The 21,828-nt window shown below is 39.2% G+C and overlaps 1 protein-coding gene across 2 annotated transcripts in view; it reads left to right on the forward strand.

Moving 5' to 3' along the window:
• TULP3 (TUB like protein 3) overlaps positions 1-21,350 on the forward strand; it is a 35,293-nt gene extending 13,943 nt beyond the window's left edge. For both annotated transcript variants that reach the window (XM_013956254.2, XM_067304060.1), the window contains exons 2-11: positions 1,952-2,003; positions 6,656-6,818; positions 8,712-8,888; positions 10,429-10,562; positions 11,151-11,348; positions 11,844-11,956; positions 12,390-12,504; positions 14,500-14,598; positions 18,207-18,378; positions 18,883-21,350. In XM_013956254.2, the coding sequence (XP_013811708.1) occupies positions 1,971-2,003; positions 6,656-6,818; positions 8,712-8,888; positions 10,429-10,562; positions 11,151-11,348; positions 11,844-11,956; positions 12,390-12,504; positions 14,500-14,598; positions 18,207-18,378; positions 18,883-19,016 (1,338 nt within the window). In that variant the 5' untranslated portion in view covers positions 1,952-1,970 and the 3' untranslated portion in view covers positions 19,017-21,350. The remainder of the gene's footprint in view (positions 1-1,951; positions 2,004-6,655; positions 6,819-8,711; positions 8,889-10,428; positions 10,563-11,150; positions 11,349-11,843; positions 11,957-12,389; positions 12,505-14,499; positions 14,599-18,206; positions 18,379-18,882) is intronic.
• The last annotated feature ends 478 nt before the right edge of the window (positions 21,351-21,828 follow it).

A 21,828-nucleotide genomic window follows, 5' to 3' on the forward strand; every position in this document is an offset into this window, starting at 1 on the left:
TGTTCATAATCTAATATTGATGCATGCTACATATATCACTTTATAACAAACTTTTGATAGCAGTCAATAAACGTCATCCATTTATTAAGTCAGTACTGCCTTGTCTTTTTTTTTTTTGTCCTGAATATTTTAACTGAAACTGTCAAGCATTATTCTGATTATGCCAGAAGTATCCTTTTCCATCATCTGTGCTTTATATAAAGAGCATTTCACATTTTAACCTTATAGTCAAGTTTCACGTGACAACTAATGTTTATCTTGCTGCACTCAGTAGAAATGTCTCTGTGTTTCTTGCTTAAACGATGGACTCTTTTGAGATGGAGACAAGTGCACCACTATAACTGTTGCTGCAAGGACACTCACTAGCTCTCTGTCAGTCTTCAAGAAAGGCATCAGTTTTTTCAAGGCCCTCCTTTGCCTTTGAATCCCAGGTGAATACCTATTATTGGCCCTTTGGAGAATAAAGTCAGTTTTTAAAACTGAGGTGCTTTCAGGTTTCTAGACCTCTTATTTGATGATACTTTACAAATATTAGAAAAACAATTCTAGAAATGGGAAAAATTGCAACATAAAAACCAATGACGGTTGTGACCTCCCTTTAAAATACCATTAGTTGGGCAGTAAGCACCAATTTTAGGGTATTTAAAGTGTTACTTACAACGTACTAATAAGAAATTTTTGCTCTAATCAGCAGCCCCAGAGCTGCACATTTCAGCATCCCAGGACAGGGCCCATGTTGTACACAGTAATCTGCCAGTAAGAAACTCGGAGCTGTTGCTCTGTTCATTTGCTTAGCTGACTGGAAGTTAAGTCAGATACAGATTTAGTAGGGATCAAGGGGTCTCTGGGCCCTTTCTTCTCTCATTAGCACCATATGCTGTGCTCCATGCTCCATGTCATGTGTTTTGTAGCGACTGCACCCCTGCTACCTCCCTCTCTCCCTCTCTCTCTCCATCCGTCTCTCTACTGTTTTCTGTGTTGGGGTTATATTCACCAACATCTGCCAGTTTGTGACATCACATCACTGGTCATTTCTGCATGCCTCAACCAAACAGGGAATTTCCTGTTTAAATAGGAACTTTGGCTGGTCCTGCTTTTCTGCTTAGCATTGCTAAAATATATAATGTTTCCTGTATAAGTATCTTCTTTCTCCAGCATTAAGGTTCTCCCACTTCAAGAGATGTCTTTGTCAAAGTCCCAGTGCGGGAGAAAGGTGCACAACTGTAGTAGTCAGAATGTGTGCTTACTTGTCAATTAACCTTTGTCTTTTCTAGGGTTAGCTGCTCTAAATTGCTCTTTATGTAATACTTACTCATCATAAAAAAGGAAGTGGGAAGTCTATATGGAATATGACTCAGGATCAAAAACCAGAGCTGTTGTGAAAGTTAGCTATAAAATGCTTAAATAATGAAATAATTATTTTTTTCCATCTGTGAGAATTAATATCAGGTGGTGTAAACAGAGATTCTCTCAGGTTATTAACAGTAATTTTGGCAAGTCTGGTGGGAGGAAAAATTGGTGTAGGGTTGACCCAAGAAGAACCCTCAAATTTTGGGTTAGTTTGGAATTGGGTATTTTATGAAGGAACAGGGATTTTAGTGAATTCATTTGAGCTGTGTTAAGTCTTCAGATGTAAATTGTCTCATAGCCCACCTACCTACTGGTTCATAATCCACCCATCAGCAGTGAAACTTTTTTTTTTGCTTACAAAATGTTTTCAGAACAGTTTACTAAGGTGATTAAATCACTGTTTGGTCCTATTTATCACTGAATATGAAGTATGTTTGTTTTATTCTTCAAATCTTTGTAACTTGATCTCCCTATGGGGTAGATATTATGTCTTACAGTTGTTTTAAAGTCTTGATGGTGAAGTTGTTGTAGTCTATAAATATTGTACACTCTTTTAATGCAAACTATCTACTAACAATAATTATTTCTTTCTGTTTCCCAGCATCTTTGAGGATGAAAGCATGAAACTACGACAACTGAAACTAGAAAATCAGGTAATGGTAGCGCAGAAGCTGGCAAGAATCAGTATAGGAAAACAAACATTAGCCATCTCCTTTTTCTAAGTAGGAAGGAGATGAAATTGTTTGTACTTCCTTTCCTTTCTCCCCCATTTTTCGTCATGATAGCCTGGCCTGTTGTTGTCATCTACTTTGTAATGTTTTACCTAGAGCTATGTAAGATTTGTGGCAGCAGTGAATCCAGCCCCTATTCTGTGATATGTAAGGCTGTATGTGGATTCAGAATCAATGTCTTGGAGACTTGAGAATTGGGGGTGATGTGATTAAAAACGCTTGGTCTAAGCAATAGAAACAGAACTAATTTCTAACACTTCTCCTTAAAAATTTTCCTGGCTTTTGTTAGTTTGAAAATCATCCTTGCCATGGTTGGTAGGCTTGATTTCTTTGATACATTTATGCTTCATATAGAAACTCTTACTCATTTCATTGGGATTGAGTCACCACAAGGCAGGAATCAGTCAAAATAGAGGAAACTCTCTGTAGGGAACTATCCAGTTTAAACATCAAAGAAAAATGTTCCTTGAGCTATAAAAAGATTTGCTTAACACTGCTGTTGAGACAGATTTCCAACATCTTTCTACCTTTTCTTTTTTCTCTCTAAGAATAAATTTACAGCCAAGCGTTTACCATGTATTAGGTAAAGTACTTCTGTTTCTAAAGCAGCTGAGTGCTGTTTGCTGGATGCTTAGATCACCATACTCTTCGAAGTCATAATGTATCCGTCCTTAATATTCTGCTTCTGTGACATTTTAAATGCTTATAGATTAAAAGTCTTAAGATGTATGGTTATTGTGATTATCAGGCTGGCCATTCCACGTGGACCAGAAAACAGTGCATCTTGCAGTAAATTGAATAACATACAATTCAACTAGATAGAACATAGAGCTGAGTTTGAGTTAGTGTTTTTTAGAAAGGACCTTCTGTTTCGGCTGAGGATTTTTAAATCCAGACACAGAAGTCTTTAGAGAACTGTTCCAGTGGAAACTAACTGATGTAATATATTATTTATAATAATGTATAACATCAAGTTCCATCTGTGGGCTAGATCTGTCTGCCAGGATGCTTTTGTCTAGCCTACTGCCTTTTCCTTGGAGGAGAAAGTGGGTGGCTGCTCAGGCAGTGCTTTCTTCCTCTGCAACAGAACTGGTTTCTCTGTGCTCTGTAAGGCATCTGGAGCCCAAACTGTACTGCTGCGATGTCCACATGGGTGGAGAGGGTGAAGCTGATGGCATGTTTCTGAATGCCCCTAGTGTGGCACTTACTCTTGGCAGTAACTTTCATTAATGCCATCATCATTGGCATTATCATTGCTGCCTCAGTATGAACTTAGGGTAGAGGAGGAGCTGGAAGAGTAGTGAAGAGGTTTCAGAGCTAGGATCCAGCATGCATGGCCTACTGAGGTAGGACCATGCCATGATATCGCACCCTCAGTGGTGCAGGGGTTGGAACCTTCCTGTGTACCATCTTACTGTTGATCACAGTTGTACAAAGAATATCAAACTAGCTGTCTTATTAGTCTGCTGTGGTATTTTCATCCTGATGCAAATTCATTAGAACCAGTGTTGTTGGTTTGAGTTTATTAAAATCTGACTATTTAAACATCTTGTATTCTGATGTTATGCTTTTCTCTGTGGTGCAGGGAAAATGTTTTTGAAGAAGTTTTAATACATGGAGTTCACAAAATGAATCATGACAATCAGTGTCTGTTATTTATTTAATGGATTACATGCTCCTGTGCCTTATCCCTGAACTATCTGAATTTTTTAACTGTAATACTATATGAATTTTTAATGTAATACAGAGCTGGAGGAAAAGCCTGGTTAGTAGACAAAATGAAAAGAAATATAGTTTGGGTGGTTTTTTGATTCTATTTTAGTGAAGTAAGTTTCAAAAGAACACACAACTCTGAAGGTAAAGCTGCTATGCCACCATGTGTAGACAGAATGAACTGCTACCAAACATCCTGTCAGTGGGCTAGCAGATTTTCTATGTCTCAAACAAGCAAAGTAGTAGAGAGAAACCTTTCTAAAACAAATGAAATAACTATCATGTTTTACCCCTCTGGTTATCCTGAAGCTCTTCCTAAATGAAGGTCAGTCTCATCTACCAAGAATAAAGTATATGTTTCAATATGATCCTATTACCCAAAGCCTGCTTTTTTTCTTAAGGAGAGTCCTGGAATCTCTTTGATAAAACAGAATGTACTATAATAAGAAAAAATAAATTACTAGACCAGTGAGCAGTAAAATATTTCAAAAATGTGATCTATTAATTAGTAAAGTAGCTCTTTAAAACTATTTATTCTATTTGGCCCCAATTTCGATTTCCAGTTCTAACAGTAGTTATGCACTTTCTTACTGCCTTTAGGATATGTCTCTTTTCCTTCTTGTCTGTCCATTTGCCAGGTAGAGAAGCCTTGGCAACAATTTTTCTCAGATTCTTATTCTGAGGATAATGTTTTGATTCTTGTTTCCCCCTCTCCTTTTATTTCCACTATTAGAGATTTGTAAAATATTCTGGAATTTTTTACTTTTCACTTAGCATTAAAATATAATAAAAAAAGATTGAAATTCTCCTAGAGGGCCTGACTATCTTTCTAGAAAACAATTCTGATTTGTGGTGAGCATTTGCAAAGAATTGTATTTTTTCTGCTTATTTTTCTTTCCTTCTTTCTAGACCAATGCTTTAATCTCTTTAAAATTCTATGTAACTTTTGCTATACAGGCCAGCCCTTGCATATAATTCTGCAATAACAAACACTACCAAATAGTACAGGTTTCAGAAATTATTTCAATGACAAGTCAACCTGGAAAGAATAACTTTCACAGTTAACAATACACTAACCTTAGTTGCAGCCCACTTCTCAGGAATGTTAGAGAGAATAATAAACTGTGTCAGGTAGCATCACTCTCACAAGCATCATTATGAAAATAAACATATTGCAGTCTAGTCTTCAAATGTAATTGTGCTTTTTAAAAAAAATTATTGTTTTGGAGAAAATTACTTTAAAAGTAGAAAGAGTAAAGGAGGATCAAGAATTGACTTGTTTTGGAGTTCCTGAGGGAGAGGTTGGATGAGAAACCACCATTGCTTGAGATAAAAAGCCTAACGAGGAAAAAACCAACAGGAGAGATAAAAAGCGTAACAGGAGAGGAAAGGGCTCTAAAGACATTTATGTCTCAAGTGGATTGAGTTCTTGTCCTATTTATCTGATGGATACTTGGAGACTGAGAAGAATTGGATGGAGAAAGAGTTTTTATCATCCTGAAGAACTTTCAGGAGGTTAATAAGGTGTCTAAGCAGGCATGGATAAACTGCACCTACAACAAGGAACTTGCACATTGTTTGGCATAGTGGTGCATTACAGAATATTGAAATATGATTCTTCCCTTTCCTTAATGCACCTTAAAAGTTAAAAGAATTAAGTATGGCTGTCTTTAAAATGATATGATGTGCCCATTTACCTTGATTTATGTTCAGAAGTTGTTTCTATTTTCATTTACTAGGAAATCATGAACATCAAATCTATATGCATGTTGGAAAAGTATTGTTTCATTTTTAACACTAACATGTGGATTTACAGTTCTTTCCTTTCAGTCCTAAATTGCATGGGAAAAGTTTGCAAGGTAGATCAGATTTCCTATCACTGAATAAGTCCAATATTAATGACTGAATTATCTGTCGTCTTCTTTTCCTTTTAATTTACTTATTTTACCCCTACCTTTGTGTCTTATCTCAGAGAACCAGTTTCTGAGAGCTGTCTGTTGTGAGTTCTCCCTATTAGGTCACAGCTTTTGTCATAAAACCTGTTTCCTTTGCAAATCTTGACTTGCTTTTGCTGCATTGTGAAGGCATTCATAACTTCAGCAGCAGAGTCAACTGAATGAATGAGCCCTGGTTAAGGGTTTTTAGAAATGGTATGTGCTAGTATAAGTCTCTATTCCCATGTAATGCAGGGGGCAAAGACTGTCATCTTTACTCTGGCATTTCCTGATAGTCTTGAAGATCAAACCATAGCAATATAATAAACATATTTCTCTTAATATGAAGTTTGTTTAATTGTACTGAACAGTGAGGAAAAATTATCCATTTCCTAAATACACCAGAAGATGTTGTCCTAAAAGACAGAATGTTTAGTCCAATCATAACTGCAGTGGAAAGAATGGAGAGTCCTTGTGAGCTGTTTTATCTGCTCTATCAGCTTAAATAAGTATGATGCACAGAGTAATAAAATCAGAAGGACATGTTGTATATTGTAAAATTTACTTTGTGAAATGCTTCGTTTTGGATTCTAAATGACTCTGCTGAATTTATCTCTATTTATATTATGGATTAGTGCAGTTTAGACTGAATAAAAGGAGTTAAAATTATTTGCTGATGGCCTCAGGATAGATGAGAAAATGAGGAAGTGTCTTCATCCCCATCCACCACTGTTGGAGAATCAAAGGCAGTGTCTCGCTCCAAAGACATTGTGATATCTGTCTCTAGCATTTCTGTCAGATCACAGCATTCCAGGTCGATCAGTGATCTTGGTTAGTAACTTGCCTTTGCCAATATCTGAAGTATGCTTTCTGCCTCTCTGAATGTGGTTACTCATCCCTATTTCATATTCTTTCTTTATTTCACAGAGAGCTCTTCTGGAGAAGAAGCAGAGGAAGAAGCGTCTTGATCCCTTGATGGTACAGCCAAATCCTGAGGCAAAGCTGTGCAGGTCAAAGCCCAAAGGGTGTGAGGAGCAGACTCTCTTAGTAGAAAACCCAACTCCTTTCCACAGTGATGTTACATTACATGGTAAGTAATCATCCTGATTACAGCACTTCCCAAAAATGCCAGTGCATGCACTTTATGTCAGAGATGGTCACCTACATTGCTGTGACAGTGGTCAGGGAGAAACAAGATTGATTACACATTTCTCTATGTAAAATTAGAATTGTAACACAGCATGGTTGAGCAATACTGAACTGTAAAAACAAACAAATCCTTATCTTGAGTTTTGTGACAGTTGAGAATCATCTGCCTTTGAGTAATCTCTCTCTTGTGTTAGGCTACAATGAACTTCCAAAATGAGTTAGGAACTTCTAGAAAGGTAGGGAGATAAGAATCTGGAGTAAGAGTTTTCAGAAGCAGTAGGATAAAGAAGAGAGAATAATCCAGTAGTGGATGCCTATACTATCCTTCAAGGCAGAACTCTCAAGATTGGGTATGACTGAATGATAAAGTAGATGAGAGCAAAACAGAGGGCTTATGAATACCAGATGAGGTTCTTACTGTTTTTTATCTCATCTGTTGATTTCTGTGAGCTTTTGGGAGAGAACAGGAACATGACAAACGAGCTGTAGTGGTCCAGAAAGTCATAAGCCCAATGAGATATCAGGGAGCCAAAGGCAATGACTCAGTGGTCTCACAGCATTATAGTAAAATAGCGACCATTCTGTTAGGAGTGAAAAAGAATAGTAGAGCCTTAAAGACTTCCATGTGTATGTGTGGTGGGGCGGGCAATGAAACCTCCTACATTCCGCTGGAAGTATCAGAAAAGAGTTTGAGAGCCGTGATCCCATCAGCCTATCAAGGAGGTAACAGGAAGCATCCTCTGACTTTGAGATGCAGGATGCAATAATACCACCATTATATCAGCAATAGAGTAAAATTAAAAACAAACAAACAAATCAGCGTTACTTGGCTTGAAGATCACATTTAAATGTTTTTTCGTTCTCCAGATTTCTTTCAGGATCGTAGAGCGGTGACATGGGTGGTAGCATTTGTGTGTTTAAAACCAGGTTGGAGAAAGCTTCTGTTACAGGACACTTCTAAGTCAAAGAGAGAGTAAAACAAGATGAAAAAAAATTAGATTAACTTTGAAATTAGAAAACTTCAGTACTCCTTCAGAACAAAAATGAAAACTGACCACTTTCTCACTAGCTTACACAGTTCTGAAGCTTTCCCTATACAAACAGATTTTGTTAAGAAGTGGTAACGGTTGTAAACATCTCAGAAATCTGATGACTAGATAAACTAGATAAGTATAGTTTTAAAATGAAAAACAATAGGAATCCAAGAAATTCAAAGCTGAAACTACACTTATGTATTGTGTGCTCCACAAACGTGTTTGCAATATTATGCCAGTCCCTGAAATCAAGACATCTCTTGCAATTAAGAAGTGCAGTCCACAGCCGGGTTGCCTGTTTAAACTTGATATTTTCATTTCTACCAAAAAGGTAGATAGCATCTATTTATAGTGTATCCTGCCTGTGGCTGTAGATATCTAATCACATCAATTGTGATGTTCACTGTAGAGCACCCCACTTAATGGCACAGGAGCAAACAAAGAACCTGAATATCAGGACAGGAAAAGAAAATAGAGTAGCTGTAAATAAATAAATTGAAGGATATTAGTGTGCATGACAAATATCACTGCCTTAAGTGTTCAAGCCCTTGTAAAAAAAAAAAAAAATAATAATAATAAAATAAATACAATTGCAATATTTATAAATGGGGGAAACTGATGCTTGACATGTTTAAAGTAAATTACTCACAATTTTCCTGACCAAAGTTTAAGCGAACAAAAATAAATCAGTATTTTAAAGGGATGCTTGAGCAAAGGAAGGTGAAATGAGGGACTATCTTGGGACACTACTGTAGCAGTAAAAATTTGGCTTTTGGATTCTGCTTAATTTTGGCCTGCAGGCATTGATGGACCAGCTGCTTTCCTGAAATCAGAAGTGCAAGATTTAAGGACCAAACTCCAAACTCTCTCTGCTGGATCTTCCATAGCAGAAGACAATGCAGATCAGGAAAATGATGGAGAGGCTCTAACAGATACAGCAGGAAAGCCAGATCTGCAAGAAATCTTACAGAAACGAGGTAAGATAATGGGGCAGAGGTCTTTTTTCAGGGTTCTTCTACTTCTTTTTTTTTTTTTTTTTCTGTAACATTAAAAAAGTGTGTGTGGGGGGAGATCAAGCAAGTGTCTGTAGGACCTTCCTCTTAAATACACAGCTAGCAGTTTCTCCAGTGTGTAGTTAAATGCAGAACTGCAGTTTCTCCTTTTTCTGATGTGCTGATATTGATTGGAGCACTAGTTATATTTTAAAGGTTTGTCAATGTCCTGTATTATTTCTGGCCTTTCCAAGGAAGTTGGTCACAAAAAACTACACTTCTCATTTTGCTAAAGTTCAAGGTATTTTTATTCCAGATATAATATATATGCCTATAATGCCTGGATATTATGACAACAGAGGGACCTTTTATAGACAATAATGCAGTAATTATTTAATTGTTGAGGAGACCTTCAGGAAAGGTACTCTTCCTGAGTCAGAAGATACCACAATCAGCAGTTTTGGAGTTTTATTTTCAATAGTTGAAACTACTCAATCCCACTGAGTAGTTTCACATTGGAGTGTCCATCCCTGCCTGCCAAGTATCTTAATTTGCTGCCAGTACCACAGGAAATCTTTTGTTGCATGCTGTCCAAGCACTTTGCAGCAAAATAAAAGTGACTTGCCTATAATATGGTACACAGCTTGCTTTATTTTGCAAAACCTGTCTCCCAGAATGTGTCCAGAACACTATGAATTAAGGTACCACCATATGTAGAAATACTTTCAGTTGTCAGATGCAACAGCTGTTTACCTATGGATAGCAACATTATACAAGAGTTAGGACAGGAAGCAGGATAGAATGTCTGAGTAGAAACTTCAGGGGAAATTAGTGGAGGCAGAATGTAAACAATGAGTTTTGAAACCGGCCAGAGCACTATGGTTAACGCCTTTCCTCTTTCCAAATGTGCTTTGGGAAGTTTATTGACAGGTTGTTAAGACTACATTTTTCCGTTTCTTCTGAGACAGAGAACTTCCATCAGTGCCCTTTCTATTCAGTGCCATGTTGGAATACTGCTATAATATTGGTTCACAGGAAAGAATTCAGATTAACAGGCTGCTGCTGTTCCTATTCTGTAGTGCTTTATGCACTTTTCCATTTCACAGCCAAATTATAGGAAGGAAATCACAGAACAAGATGATGCAACTCCAAGTGGAAGGAAACATCAAATAGTAATGTGTACAGAAGTTCTTTTAAATTCATTTAGCCAGAGTTATTTTAATTATATACCACAATCATGAATGAAAGCATAAACTAAGCAATACAGTATATCATGTAAAATGTGTAGTGATAAAAGTCAGACAGCTGCTTAATCAGCTGAGTAGTGAAAAATGTCACTAGTGGTTTGGATTACAAGGCTCGGGAAGCAATATACCACAAGAAGAAAATAAGCAGTTGGAACAGCAGAGATTAATTATGAGGGTAGAAGCAGAACAGCTATGTAAGAGGCATATGTGAATTAGTGATTCCATGAACTTATGATGCTTCTTTCAGAGGTTGCTTGCTTGATCCTCTGTTCTGACAGGAATTTCAGGCAGTTTGAATTTTGATGAGGAGGACACAGAAGAGGATGAAGAAACTAGTAAGAGACCAGCATATCATTCACCATATCCTGAATCTGAGAGGCCTAGTTCTGCAACCAGCCTAAAATCTTCTGAAGTAAGTGTCATGAAATCCATTTCCAATAAGGATTGGGCACGTACTTGTTTTTAGTACTCACACCTTGAGCACTATGTAAAATAGTAGTTGCAACTGCTGTAGCTAGCATGCTCATTCCTGAAGGCAGAGAAAGGTCAAAATTGTCAGGTTATATGACTGGCTCATCAAGTTAAACACAAAGACCTAGTAATGATCAAAGGAGCAGTGGATGGAGGAACACAAGTAACCTTATCATCAGTGAAGAAGAGAAGACAATGAATCGGCTACTCCTCAGAGACCCTTTAAGGAGAAAGATGAGTCCGTTGTCTCTGGTGCAAAACTCGCCAAGATGACAAAGAGTAACTAACTCTCCCCTCGGAGAGATCTGTTGGGCGGGGGAGGCAGGAGTCTTTCCTAAGATCAAAAAAGTCTTCAGCCAGGACTCTTCTCAACAGGGAAACACAGGTGGTTTCTTGCTAAACTCCCCTTTCCCAAATATCTTCCTCTTGAAACATGAGGTCTTCTGTTTCAACTGACCTTTCTTTTCTTGAGGAATACCAGAGCCTCTGATCTGATCCTAATCTGCTAATATGATGTTTCTTCCCACAGGAAACAGGTGCTTCCTATACTCCATCCCCTCAGGCAGATGCACAGCTGGGAGAAGTAGAGAACTTGGAGGATTTTGCATTACGCCCTGCACCCCGTGGTATTACAATCAAATGTCGAATCACTAGAGATAAGAAGGGAATGGACCGGGGCTTCTTCCCTACTTATTACATGCATCTGGAAAGGGATGACAACAGAAAGGTATTGGGACCAGCGCACAGTATCTTGGCTATTGTACTCCTACCACAGACTGTTTTTGGTGTAATGGGGAGCAGTGCATAAACTGGTAAGAAATCAGAAGCAGAGGAGAAAAAGCATGCTGATGAGAACAGCTTATATTTGGCAAGGCGCTAAGCAAGGTTTAGAAGCAATAATAAAATGAAAGCTGAAATACAAAAGTATAAAAGCGTAAGGGATAAAGGAGAACAAAGGGACTGAGTTGTTCCAAAAGAAAAGGAGGGCAGACAAAAAATTAAAGTTGCTTTGAATCTAGACTGTTGAGGGGGCTGATTGGAGGATTAGGATTTCAGGCTGTTCACTTGTGGAAGAGGTCAAAAGTGTGGAGACAGTAGTAACAGCACAAAGCAAAAAGGGGAATGGGTGAGGGGAAACAGCTGAGAGTTTGGGTAGCAATGCCTAGCTATGCATCTGGGTTCTTTGAAAACTCCAGCCTTGATCAAAGTTTTGTCTTTCCAGACATTCCTTCTTGCAGGGCGAAAGCGGAAAAAGAGCAAAACGTCCAATTACCTCATATCAGTTGACCCAACTGACTTATCTCGGGAAGGGGAAAGTTTCATTGGAAAACTCAGGTGAGAGCCACAGATGAAAAACAGAGACAAATATACAGCTTCTGCGGTAGGAGAGATTGGATTTTCATTTTAGCTGACTTGGAATTGCGAATAGCAGTCTGGTCTCAATTCAGAAAGAATGAACTTGCCTCATCCTGGTTAATGTAATCTGTATTCACCTGGGTTGGCAACCTTTCTTCAGAGTTACCATTCAACGGTGCAATTTAGAGAAGGAATCCCGTCTTGATGCTTTTCCAGGACAGGTTACAAGCTTAGTTTACTATGGACTCTTCTGTTGAAGCTCCTTAGTGAGCTGACGATAGGAAGATTCAGATGGGAGTGCCTGGAGATGTGTAAGTGGTTTCGCTGTGCTGCACAGCTACCTTTAGAAGATGACAAAATTTTCCACTGACACATCTCTCTCTTTCTGTCTCTTCCCATTACCTGACATTAGGTCAAACCTCATGGGAACTAAATTTACAGTTTATGATCATGGAGCTAGCCCAATCAAGGCACAAGATCTAGTGGAAAAGGCTCATACTCGACAGGAGCTTGCAGCCATTTGTTATGTAAGTAGTGCTTCTCCCCTTTTGCCCCCTTTCCTTTTTTGTAGCCTGGCTTCCAAGGAAGCTAGGCTCACAAAATCATGCTGTCTGGCAACTTCCCCTATTTAACTTTTGAACTAGCCGACAAATTTCAACCAGATTGGACAAAGGGCAGAGGCCTCAAAGAAAAGTTCCAAGTTTCATGAAAAAAATCAGTGCTGGGGTAGGGAAGGAGGGAGAGAGACCCAAACTAATATATTCACTGAGGGAAAGATGCCAGTGTGAGCACATTCATTACCTGTTCTGAGCTTGCTACCTGACCCATCATCAGGCATGTGGCCAGCCAACATATCCTTGACCTGGAGCCAGGCACAGCATGATTTGCCTTTTGCTCAGCTGGTATCTGGTGGACATTAAGAAGGAACTGGTGGTACCATGTGAAGGAGAGGTATTTTTGGCAGGACTAAAGGTATTGTGGTGGATAGGAGAGAGCTGGTATTATTTCAGTAGCAGCATGTTGTTAGGAAAGGTATGTTACCAGGGGAAATCATGATTCACTAGCTGTGTCCTAAACATGTTCTCTTATTCTGATCTTGTGGATAACCTCAATCCAGGCTATGGAGAGGGGAGGCACTTGTAGCCACATCACTCTAGAATTATGTGAAGATTCGCAAGCTGCATTGTTTCATATTTCAGTCCTGAAGTTTGAGGTCTGGAAGGAAAACTTGAGATTCTTCACTAAATGATAGTCAGCCAAGTAGAGGGATTTTTATCTTTACTATAGTTACAGCAGCAGAAATTTAAAGGGGTATTAGTCTACTGGAGCATGATCCTGATCTTTTTGCTAATGGTCTTAATGGCACTTGGGAAAAAAAAAAAAAAAGAAAGATGAGATAATTCCAGTACTAACCTGTTTATGTAAATGTCACTGGATGTTTTCTTTGCATACAGTATTCTTCACTTCCCTGCCTAATTGTGCAGTGAGGTGTTAAAATGAGCAGACAATATAAAGCCAGCTTTTCAGAATTCTGAAGGTCTGAAATGTTTTATCTACATCAAATTATTAAAGTTTACATATGAATAAAATCAGTACCCTGGTTCTCATATGTACCCCTAGATTTTCTGAAATGAGATAATAGAGGTTGCACCTCCAAAGACTTATTCTGTGTCTGTACTAGCACATTAGAAGAAGCTGTATAACTTCTATTAATCAGTATTTCTAAAAGAGCCTGGTTTTGTTTGTTTTTTGGGGAGTTGTTTTGTTTGTTTTTAATCTGTTCTTTGGGAATTTTAAAGGTTATTATTGACATGATGTTACAGAGCACCTTAAATGGACTGGATGGTTAAGAGACCAAGAAAGACCATTTTTCTTTGCTTTATACCCAGTCCACTTGCAGCAGTCTCTTGCTGCACTTTCAGATAGATCTGCTTGTCTTAAAATTGAAGCTCAGATAGATCCTGACTACTTTGCTTTCTGGGTCTGTTCTTCATCATTTATAAAAGAGCACAATTTCAGAGAAAATTGTAGATATACTCTTAAACAAAAATAACAGAGCCTAAAGATAAATAAGTCATTCATTCTCCAGGAACATTCTAGCCTAAGTGGTGGTCGTTTAGATAATATAAAGACCCAGTCAAAGACCCATCAATTTTATCACATTTAAGCCTTGTTCACTAGCAATATTTTAGCATCTTTTTGTCTCAAATGCAAAAATTTTTGCCTGAGATCACCCTTGTCTGATTTTATTGTAAATGTTTGTTTCATTAGAACAATACAGGTGTGCTACAAGTTAAGTAAGTAGAACTATGTACGTCTTTTAATACAGCTCTCAAAATGGAGAGAGGCAGCTATTCTCAGTAGTTAAACACAATTGCAGTTAGATAACTGCTAGTACAGTTGTAGCTAACAAATCTCTAAAAAACAGTACAGATGTGGATTCAAGATCAGCCTTGCTGTCTTTCCTTCTGTGAGATGGAGTATCTAATTTCCTGAAAATAATGTCTCTCCTTGTCTTTCAGGAAACCAATGTGTTAGGATTCAGGGGTCCCAGGAAAATGTCTGTGATCATTCCAGGAATGAATAAGAATCATAAGCGAATTCCAGTCCGGCCACGAAATGTGAGTTTGGTCATGTTTCAGTCTGGAGGAAGAGGTTAGAACTTTCTCCTAGAGATCTGGCTGCTACTGACAATTGTGGTTGTCAGAGCAAGGTTGTTGATGGCAAGGATTGTTAGTATGTTTCATGGGCAGTACACTTTTTACAGTGCAATGTAAAGGTCTTGATTAATGTCCTTGCATTTTGCCTCATTTGTAGCCTTTTGAATAGTGTTTGTATCCTTACTTGCTGTTTAGTTGGACCTTATCTAGCTGTTTATTTAGCTATTGCAATGACTATTGTATCTTGTTGCTATTGCGCCTACAACCCCTTCTCATAGACAGGACACTTATGCTGAGAGTTGTATCAACACAGAACAAATTTGCACCTCCCAAAAGCTTAAATTTAGTCAAATATGATTTACAAGAGATGGATAGTAGCCCACAGAAAGATTGAGGCAGTATTTTGGTGTAGTAGCAAGAGTGTAAGTACATTTGTGATCAGAATGTTGTCAATCTCTTTGTAGGAATCACAGAAAAAGAGGATTCTGTACTGAGAAACTGGGATGAAAAGGATGGAGTTTTGTGCTGGCTATTTAGTAAGGACTTCTCATACATGTGGGAGATTTTCTAGTTAAAAGCTTACAAGGACAGGCCACTTGGGAGGGATATAGGGACGTCATGCGAGTATGCAGGGATGGTACTAGGAAGGCCAAGGCCCATTTGGAGTTTAATCTGGCAAGGGCTGTCAAGAACAGCAAGAAGGGCTTCTTTAAATACAACAGCAACAAAAGGAAGACTAGGGAGAATGTGGGCCCACTGCTGAATGGGGCAGGGCCCTAGTGATGAAGGATAGAGAAGGCAGAGATACTGAATGCCTTCTTTGTTTCAGTCTTTACTGCTGAGACCAGCCCTCAGAATCCCAGAGAGCCTGATAGACCAGAGGGCTGTGCTGCCATTCAGAGGGACCTCAACAGGCTGGAAAGATGGGCAGAGGGGAACCTTATGAAGTTCAATAAAGGCAAGTGCAAAGTCCTGCATCTAGGGAGGAATAACCCCCTGCACCAGCACAGGCTGGGGGCTGACCTGCTGGAAAGCAGCTCTGCGGAGAAGGACCTGGGAGTGCTGGTGGTCACCAAGTGGACCATGAGCCAGCAACATGCCTTTGTGGCCAAGAAGGCCAATGGTATGGACTGTATTAGGCAGAGAGTTGCCAGCAGGTCGAGGGAGGTAATCCTCCTCCTCTACTCAGCCCTCATGAGGCTGCATCTGGAGTATTGTGTCCAGTTTTGGGCTCCCCAATACAATAGAGACATGGAGCTACTGGAGTGAGTCCAGCAAAGGGCTACTAAGATGATTAATGGGCTGGAGCATTTCTCCTATGAGGAAAGGCTGAGAGAGCTGGGCCTGTTCAGCCTGGAGAAGAGAAGGCAGAGAGGGGATCTTATCAACGTAAGTACCTGAAGGGAGGGTGTAAAGAGGATGGAGCCAGACTCTTTTCAGTGGTGCCCAGTGACAGGACGTGAGGCAACGGGCACAAACTGAAACACAGGAAGGTCCGTCTGAACATGAGGAAAAACTTCTTGACTGTGAGGGTGACAGAGCACTGGAAGAGGTTGCCCAGAGAGGTTGTGGAGTCTCCTTCTCTGGAGATATTTAAAAGCTGTCTGGACAGGGTCTTGGGCAATGTGCTCTAGGTGACCCTGCTTGAGCAGGGGGGTTGGACTAGTTGATCTCCAGAGGTTCCTTCCAACCTCAACCATTCTGTGATTCTGTGAGAAGTGTATTTGAAGTGTATTTGAACGGTGCATGGCCGTTCTTAGTTGGTGGAGCGATTTGTCTGGTTAATTCCGATAACGAACGAGACTCTGTCATGCTAACTAGTTACGCGACCCTTTCACTGTGAGGGTGACAGAGCACTGGAAGAGGTTGCCCAGAGAGGTTGTGGAGTCTCCTTCTCTGGAGATATTCAAAACCCGCCTGGACACGATCCTGGGCAATGTGCTCTAGGTGACCCTGCTTGAGCAGGGGGGTTGGACTAGATGATCTCCAGAGGTCCCTTCCAACCTCAACCATTCTGTGATTCTGTGAAGATGTTTTAGTGTGGGATGAAAAAGACTTCTGGTTCAGATCCCTTAGTGTGGGTTTCATGTTTAGTGTAATAGAGAAGAGGGCAGTGGCAGGAAAGATGGAGTAAACAGAGAGACATGGTCAGTGTTATAAGCTAGAAAATAGTATTGCAGCAATGTTTTGAGTGGATATGAGAAGAGAGAAAAGAATCTTTAAGAGTGGAAACTAAGAGTCATAAGAGTCTGGAAAAAAGATTTAATTCTGTGGATGGGCAGGAGAATTGAATCTGGAGATGGTCACTGATTCATCATCTCTCTATAGGTATTTCCATCTCCACCAAACAGTACAGTAACCATTTCATGGCCCTGCCTTTATTTTTCTCTCCCATTTTCCCCAATGTTTTGTTAGCAGGTAAGCATGGTGGCAGTGGTCAAGGCTGAAATACAAAGTTGTTCTGAGATGTTGTCAAAGCCTGCAGGGTAGCAGTTTGACATTTCGTTTTTGCTTCCTTCTCCGTAGTCTGATGCCATCAGTTAAGCAATACTGTCCCCACTTTAAAGGAGAAAAAATTGCATTTCTAAATGCAGTTTGGCAACTATTCTCGAAGTTCTCTTTGCATGTTTATAAAAGCAGACAAATATAAAAATAAAGATATAAAGTAAGTAGATTAACTTGAACAATAAGCTTTAATGAAAATATAAAAATTGATTATCCTCAAAAATCCATTATCATATCTGTATATACTAGTACTAAAACATCTGCCATAGTTGTATTTGCTAGACCTGCACAAGAGGTTTTTTCCAGATCATCTCCTTCCCATTAAATAACTTCAGTTTGGATTCTTTTTCTTGGTAGCTTTTAGCTTATATTATTTCAGGCTGGATTTTATTTGTTGCATAACTTTTAAAATTAAATCATAGGTCATGTGTTTTCCTCACTACTGTTGGCAGCTCCTTATAATTCCCTCTGTTTCTCAAACATAATGTGTTGTTTTACCTTTTTTTTTTTTCTCTCTCTCTCTCTCGTCTCTGTGTTTCTTATTTTATTTCTCTTATTAGACCTGGTAGAATGACATTTAACCTACTTAAGGCATACTTGCAGCCCACTGTAGCCTTTAGACTTCCTACAGAAACACCCTAGGGCCTGGCACTCTGGAGTTAAATTAGATGATTTTTCTTTGTTTAAAAGTTGGAGATCCTGTCGGAGAAAGCTTATGTGAGTCTTGGAAATGATTCCTGCCAGCAGGGTGATAGTCTGTGGAAAAAATAAATACCTGTGACCTGTGGAGCTCACACTTGTTCTCTTTCGCTCTTTTTTTTCTTCTTTGGTTAGAGATATGATGATAGGTTATTGAGGGGAAAGAAACCCTTGGACTGGAAATGTGGGAAAGTATCTGCCTGGTACCTGTAGGATATTTTCAGTAGGACAAAGTTTAAGTGCTGTCATTGTGTTCCCTCAAACACAGAATGACTTTCAAGTGATAGAGTGCATACACTTGAGAGGCAGTACTTGAAAACAGAGCCGTTCCAAATCTGATAAACATATTTATTTCTTCTGAACAGGAGCATGAGAGTCTGCTATCAAAGTGGCAAAACAAAAACTTGGAGAACCTCATTGAGCTACACAACAAGGCTCCAGTCTGGAATGATGATACTCAATCCTATGTTTTGAACTTCCATGGGAGAGTCACTCAGGCCTCAGTGAAGAACTTCCAGATTGTCCATGACAATGACCGTAAGAGTCTCTTGGAGAGCTTGTGGGGCTGTCATTACAACAGGGAAATCCCAGTATATTTTGTGAGGTTTGGGAGATGTAGGACACCCTTCCTGGAGAAGGGAGACTGAGTGGAGAAATTCAGCCCAGGGGATACTGGGGACTTCTGATCTATCAAGCAAATGATATGAGACTTCCCTTTTTCTGAGGTGGGTGCAGAGGCTGCTGTCCACAGCTGCACCAAAATAGGGGACAAATGCAAGCCTCCTGAAGGGAAAGAAAAGGATTAACATGACACCTTCTGCCCAACCAAATAGTGGTTTGAGCCTTGGCTCTGTGAAAGAAGGTAATCCCAGCAACACAGTCACTCTAGAGAACAGATTTTAAGGCCAATTTGGTAAGAAGGAATAGATACACCAACCACATATATTTGGTATTGTTTGACTCCTGGTTTGATTTGTTTGTTTGTAGTTTTTTTGCCTCCATGTGAAATTGCTGTTCTCTGAGTCTTTCTTTTTTCCCCAGCTGACTACATTGTGATGCAGTTTGGTCGTGTAGCAGAAGATGTGTTCACTCTGGACTATAATTACCCTCTCTGTGCTCTCCAGGCCTTTGCTATTGGACTTTCCAGCTTTGATAGTAAATTGGCCTGTGAATGAGCGAGACAACAGACTTGAGACATGGAACTCACTGTCATCCCTGCATCTTGTTGTATGAGTTCCAGGTGGAGTAATGAGAAACACACTGGGGATGGGAGGGAACTGGAGGACAAATTTCTGCAGACTTATTAGAAAGTAAATAGCAGGCCTAAGGGCATTGTGGTAGTCAACAGTAGACTATCTTGGGAGACTGTCCCAAGACGGAGCACTCTTTGTACGTATTGTGGAAGAACAAGGCATATGCATAATGTTTTTGTAGTCAGTATTAATACTGCTTTCAAAATTCTGAAACAGATGCTGCATGAGAGCAGGCTAAGAAATTTAGGCTACTAATTGGAACGTGTTCAGCTGGAATTAGAAAAATGGTGGTTTAGTGTCCATATACCTTGGATCTTCAGCAGTGCCCCTGGAGCTGATGCTGCTGATCTTACTCAGTTCCTGAAGAGATTAATTCAGAGAAAGGAGGATAGTTATGGTATGTATTCTATTTTGCTCTGTGTGTTATCTTGCTGTCTGTTACAACATTCACAGAAACAGAGGGAAGGGTTCAGCTTATGCCTCTGTGCAATTGTAGGTAGTATTCAACGAATAAAGAGCTGGAATGAGACACTGGTTTTAATAATCCACTTCTCTCTTACTCTGAAGAATGGTTCTCTGTTAAGGCTGATGGTCAAGTTCCCTTTCATTATTCTAATTGCTCCATATCCCTTGACGATCTTTTTACCAAATAAAGAAGAATCAGATCTCCAATAGTCCCTTCTTAGTTGGTGATATTATATCATATCCATTCTTTCTCTTATTCTTAACTGCTTGAAAAATGAGATTGAATAGATGATAGAATCTGACTGAATTTGGCTGAAGGTAGTATTGTAACAATTTACAGTACTATTCCTGAAAAGTAGTGTTCTGACTGAACAGTAGTAGTGTTCTGACTCTAAGCAGATCAGGATTTTTATTTTTTTTTTCAATTTGTATACTGTTTGTAAAATTTGTCACATTTTTAGGAATAAGCTACTGGCTGAATTCATTTTTTGTTTAACATAATATCTCAAATCATGACCTATTGAAATATATTTTATGTAAATATTTTTAATCTGAATATAGGAAGGAGAAACCTCTTTCCAAAGGAGAGTACGGGTGTTTTCAAAGGCACCAGTAAGTTTAAAAAAAAGTTGCATCATGGGGTTCTGCAATGTGTCCTTCTGCTGTTCCATATTTAATGCTGGATTGTACAACATGGAGAATGCAGGACCTAGCATGGAACATTTCTTGATTGAAATCGCCTTGACTCATCAGAGTGAATTGCTGCACACTGTCATGTAAGCTTCATAGTCCACACATCTGCTGCGTACTAAAGCAAAGAACAGCTACTAGCTTGCCTATTTTGTGACATTATGCATATCCATGATGATTCTGGAAAACTGTATCCCTCCATTGAACCAAGAATAGGTGTTCTCCTATTGCATATTGTCATTGTCAGCAGACTAGCTCTGTTTCATGCTCCCAAAGGCCAGCTTTATTGTTTTTGGTCTCCTGAGTCCTCACAGTGGTAGATACCACGTGGTCTTTCAAAATAATGAAAATTTGTAAAGACATTTTCTGATATTGCCAGGAAAAAAAATATTGATCATACTTATGTGTAACTCTGTATTTAACTGTAAATTGTGAATTGTTGCTGAGGGCTCCAGCTCTAGAAAATGCTTCTCTCTGATGCCCATTCTACATTAGCTGGGGAGCTGTTGTCTTGAGAGTGATCTCATTGGCAGAGCACTTGACAAAGAGAAATCGAATTGTATGTGTCTTCTGTGCTTGTGTACTTCATGCTCTTCAGCCTCGGAACAAGACCTGGCAGTGTTTTCCAGCTGTGCTCTGATGAGTTCTCGCCTGATGGCTCTGCACTCCCTTTACCCTTCCAGAAAAACTAAGAAATCGGTTCAAAATCTGTCTTGATCGTTTTTGGGTTTTTTTTTTTTTTTGGGGGGGGGGGTTGTTTGTTTGTTTGTCTTTTGACTTGGACTGTATGACTGCCTTCTGTTAGTTTGTGGTGACCTGAAGATAGGACACTAATTTCCAGCTCAAGACAATTTTCTCTGTACTGAGAAGACCATGGTAGCATCCCTTTACTCATCCTTTCACTTAGGTCAGTCAGCAATGGCTTTTCAAGCTATTTGTTGGCTTCAAAATGATCCTAGCAGAGTCACCCTGACCTCTAGGTCTTTCTGTCAAATTATGCAGACAGATGAACTGCTTCAGTGCTCTTTGATTAGCTACTGTATTACATGAATTGTATTTACAACTTTTATATCTTAATGAAAATAAACTAATTTATAAATTTAAAAACTCTTTAATTCCAAATTATTTTTGTAGGATTTTGCTGTTATGTGTGGGTGGTTTTTTGTTCCTCCTGTACTACCTGCTACCTCACATTCTTCCTGTCTTCTCATACTTCATCTCTCTTCTTACTCCCCTTTTTCCTTTATAATTCTCAATTCTCTCTTCCTTTGTGGTGGTTTTTACATACATTTAAAAGTATGAGAATGAATGTAAGGGCTACTGCCTGTTTTTCCACCACCAGGAAGCTTCCTGTGCTGTTCTTGATTCCTGTTTGATTCTTTGTTCAAGCTAGTTACACTTCTCTTCCCCATATTCTTAGTGCTTCTCCCAGCCTCCAGCTAGGGCTTTTGGGATGGTTCTTTATGCATTTTCCTACCCTCCATCTGAAGCCTTTGTACATGCCAAGTACAACACAATATATTTCTGAATCAAGAACTGAAATAATGTAAGGCAAAGAGGAACACAAAGTTGAAATGAT

The sequence above is a fragment of the Apteryx mantelli genome, chromosome 1 (genome assembly GCF_036417845.1).
Source record: "Apteryx mantelli isolate bAptMan1 chromosome 1, bAptMan1.hap1, whole genome shotgun sequence".
Classification (NCBI taxonomy): domain Eukaryota; kingdom Metazoa; phylum Chordata; class Aves; order Apterygiformes; family Apterygidae; genus Apteryx; species Apteryx mantelli.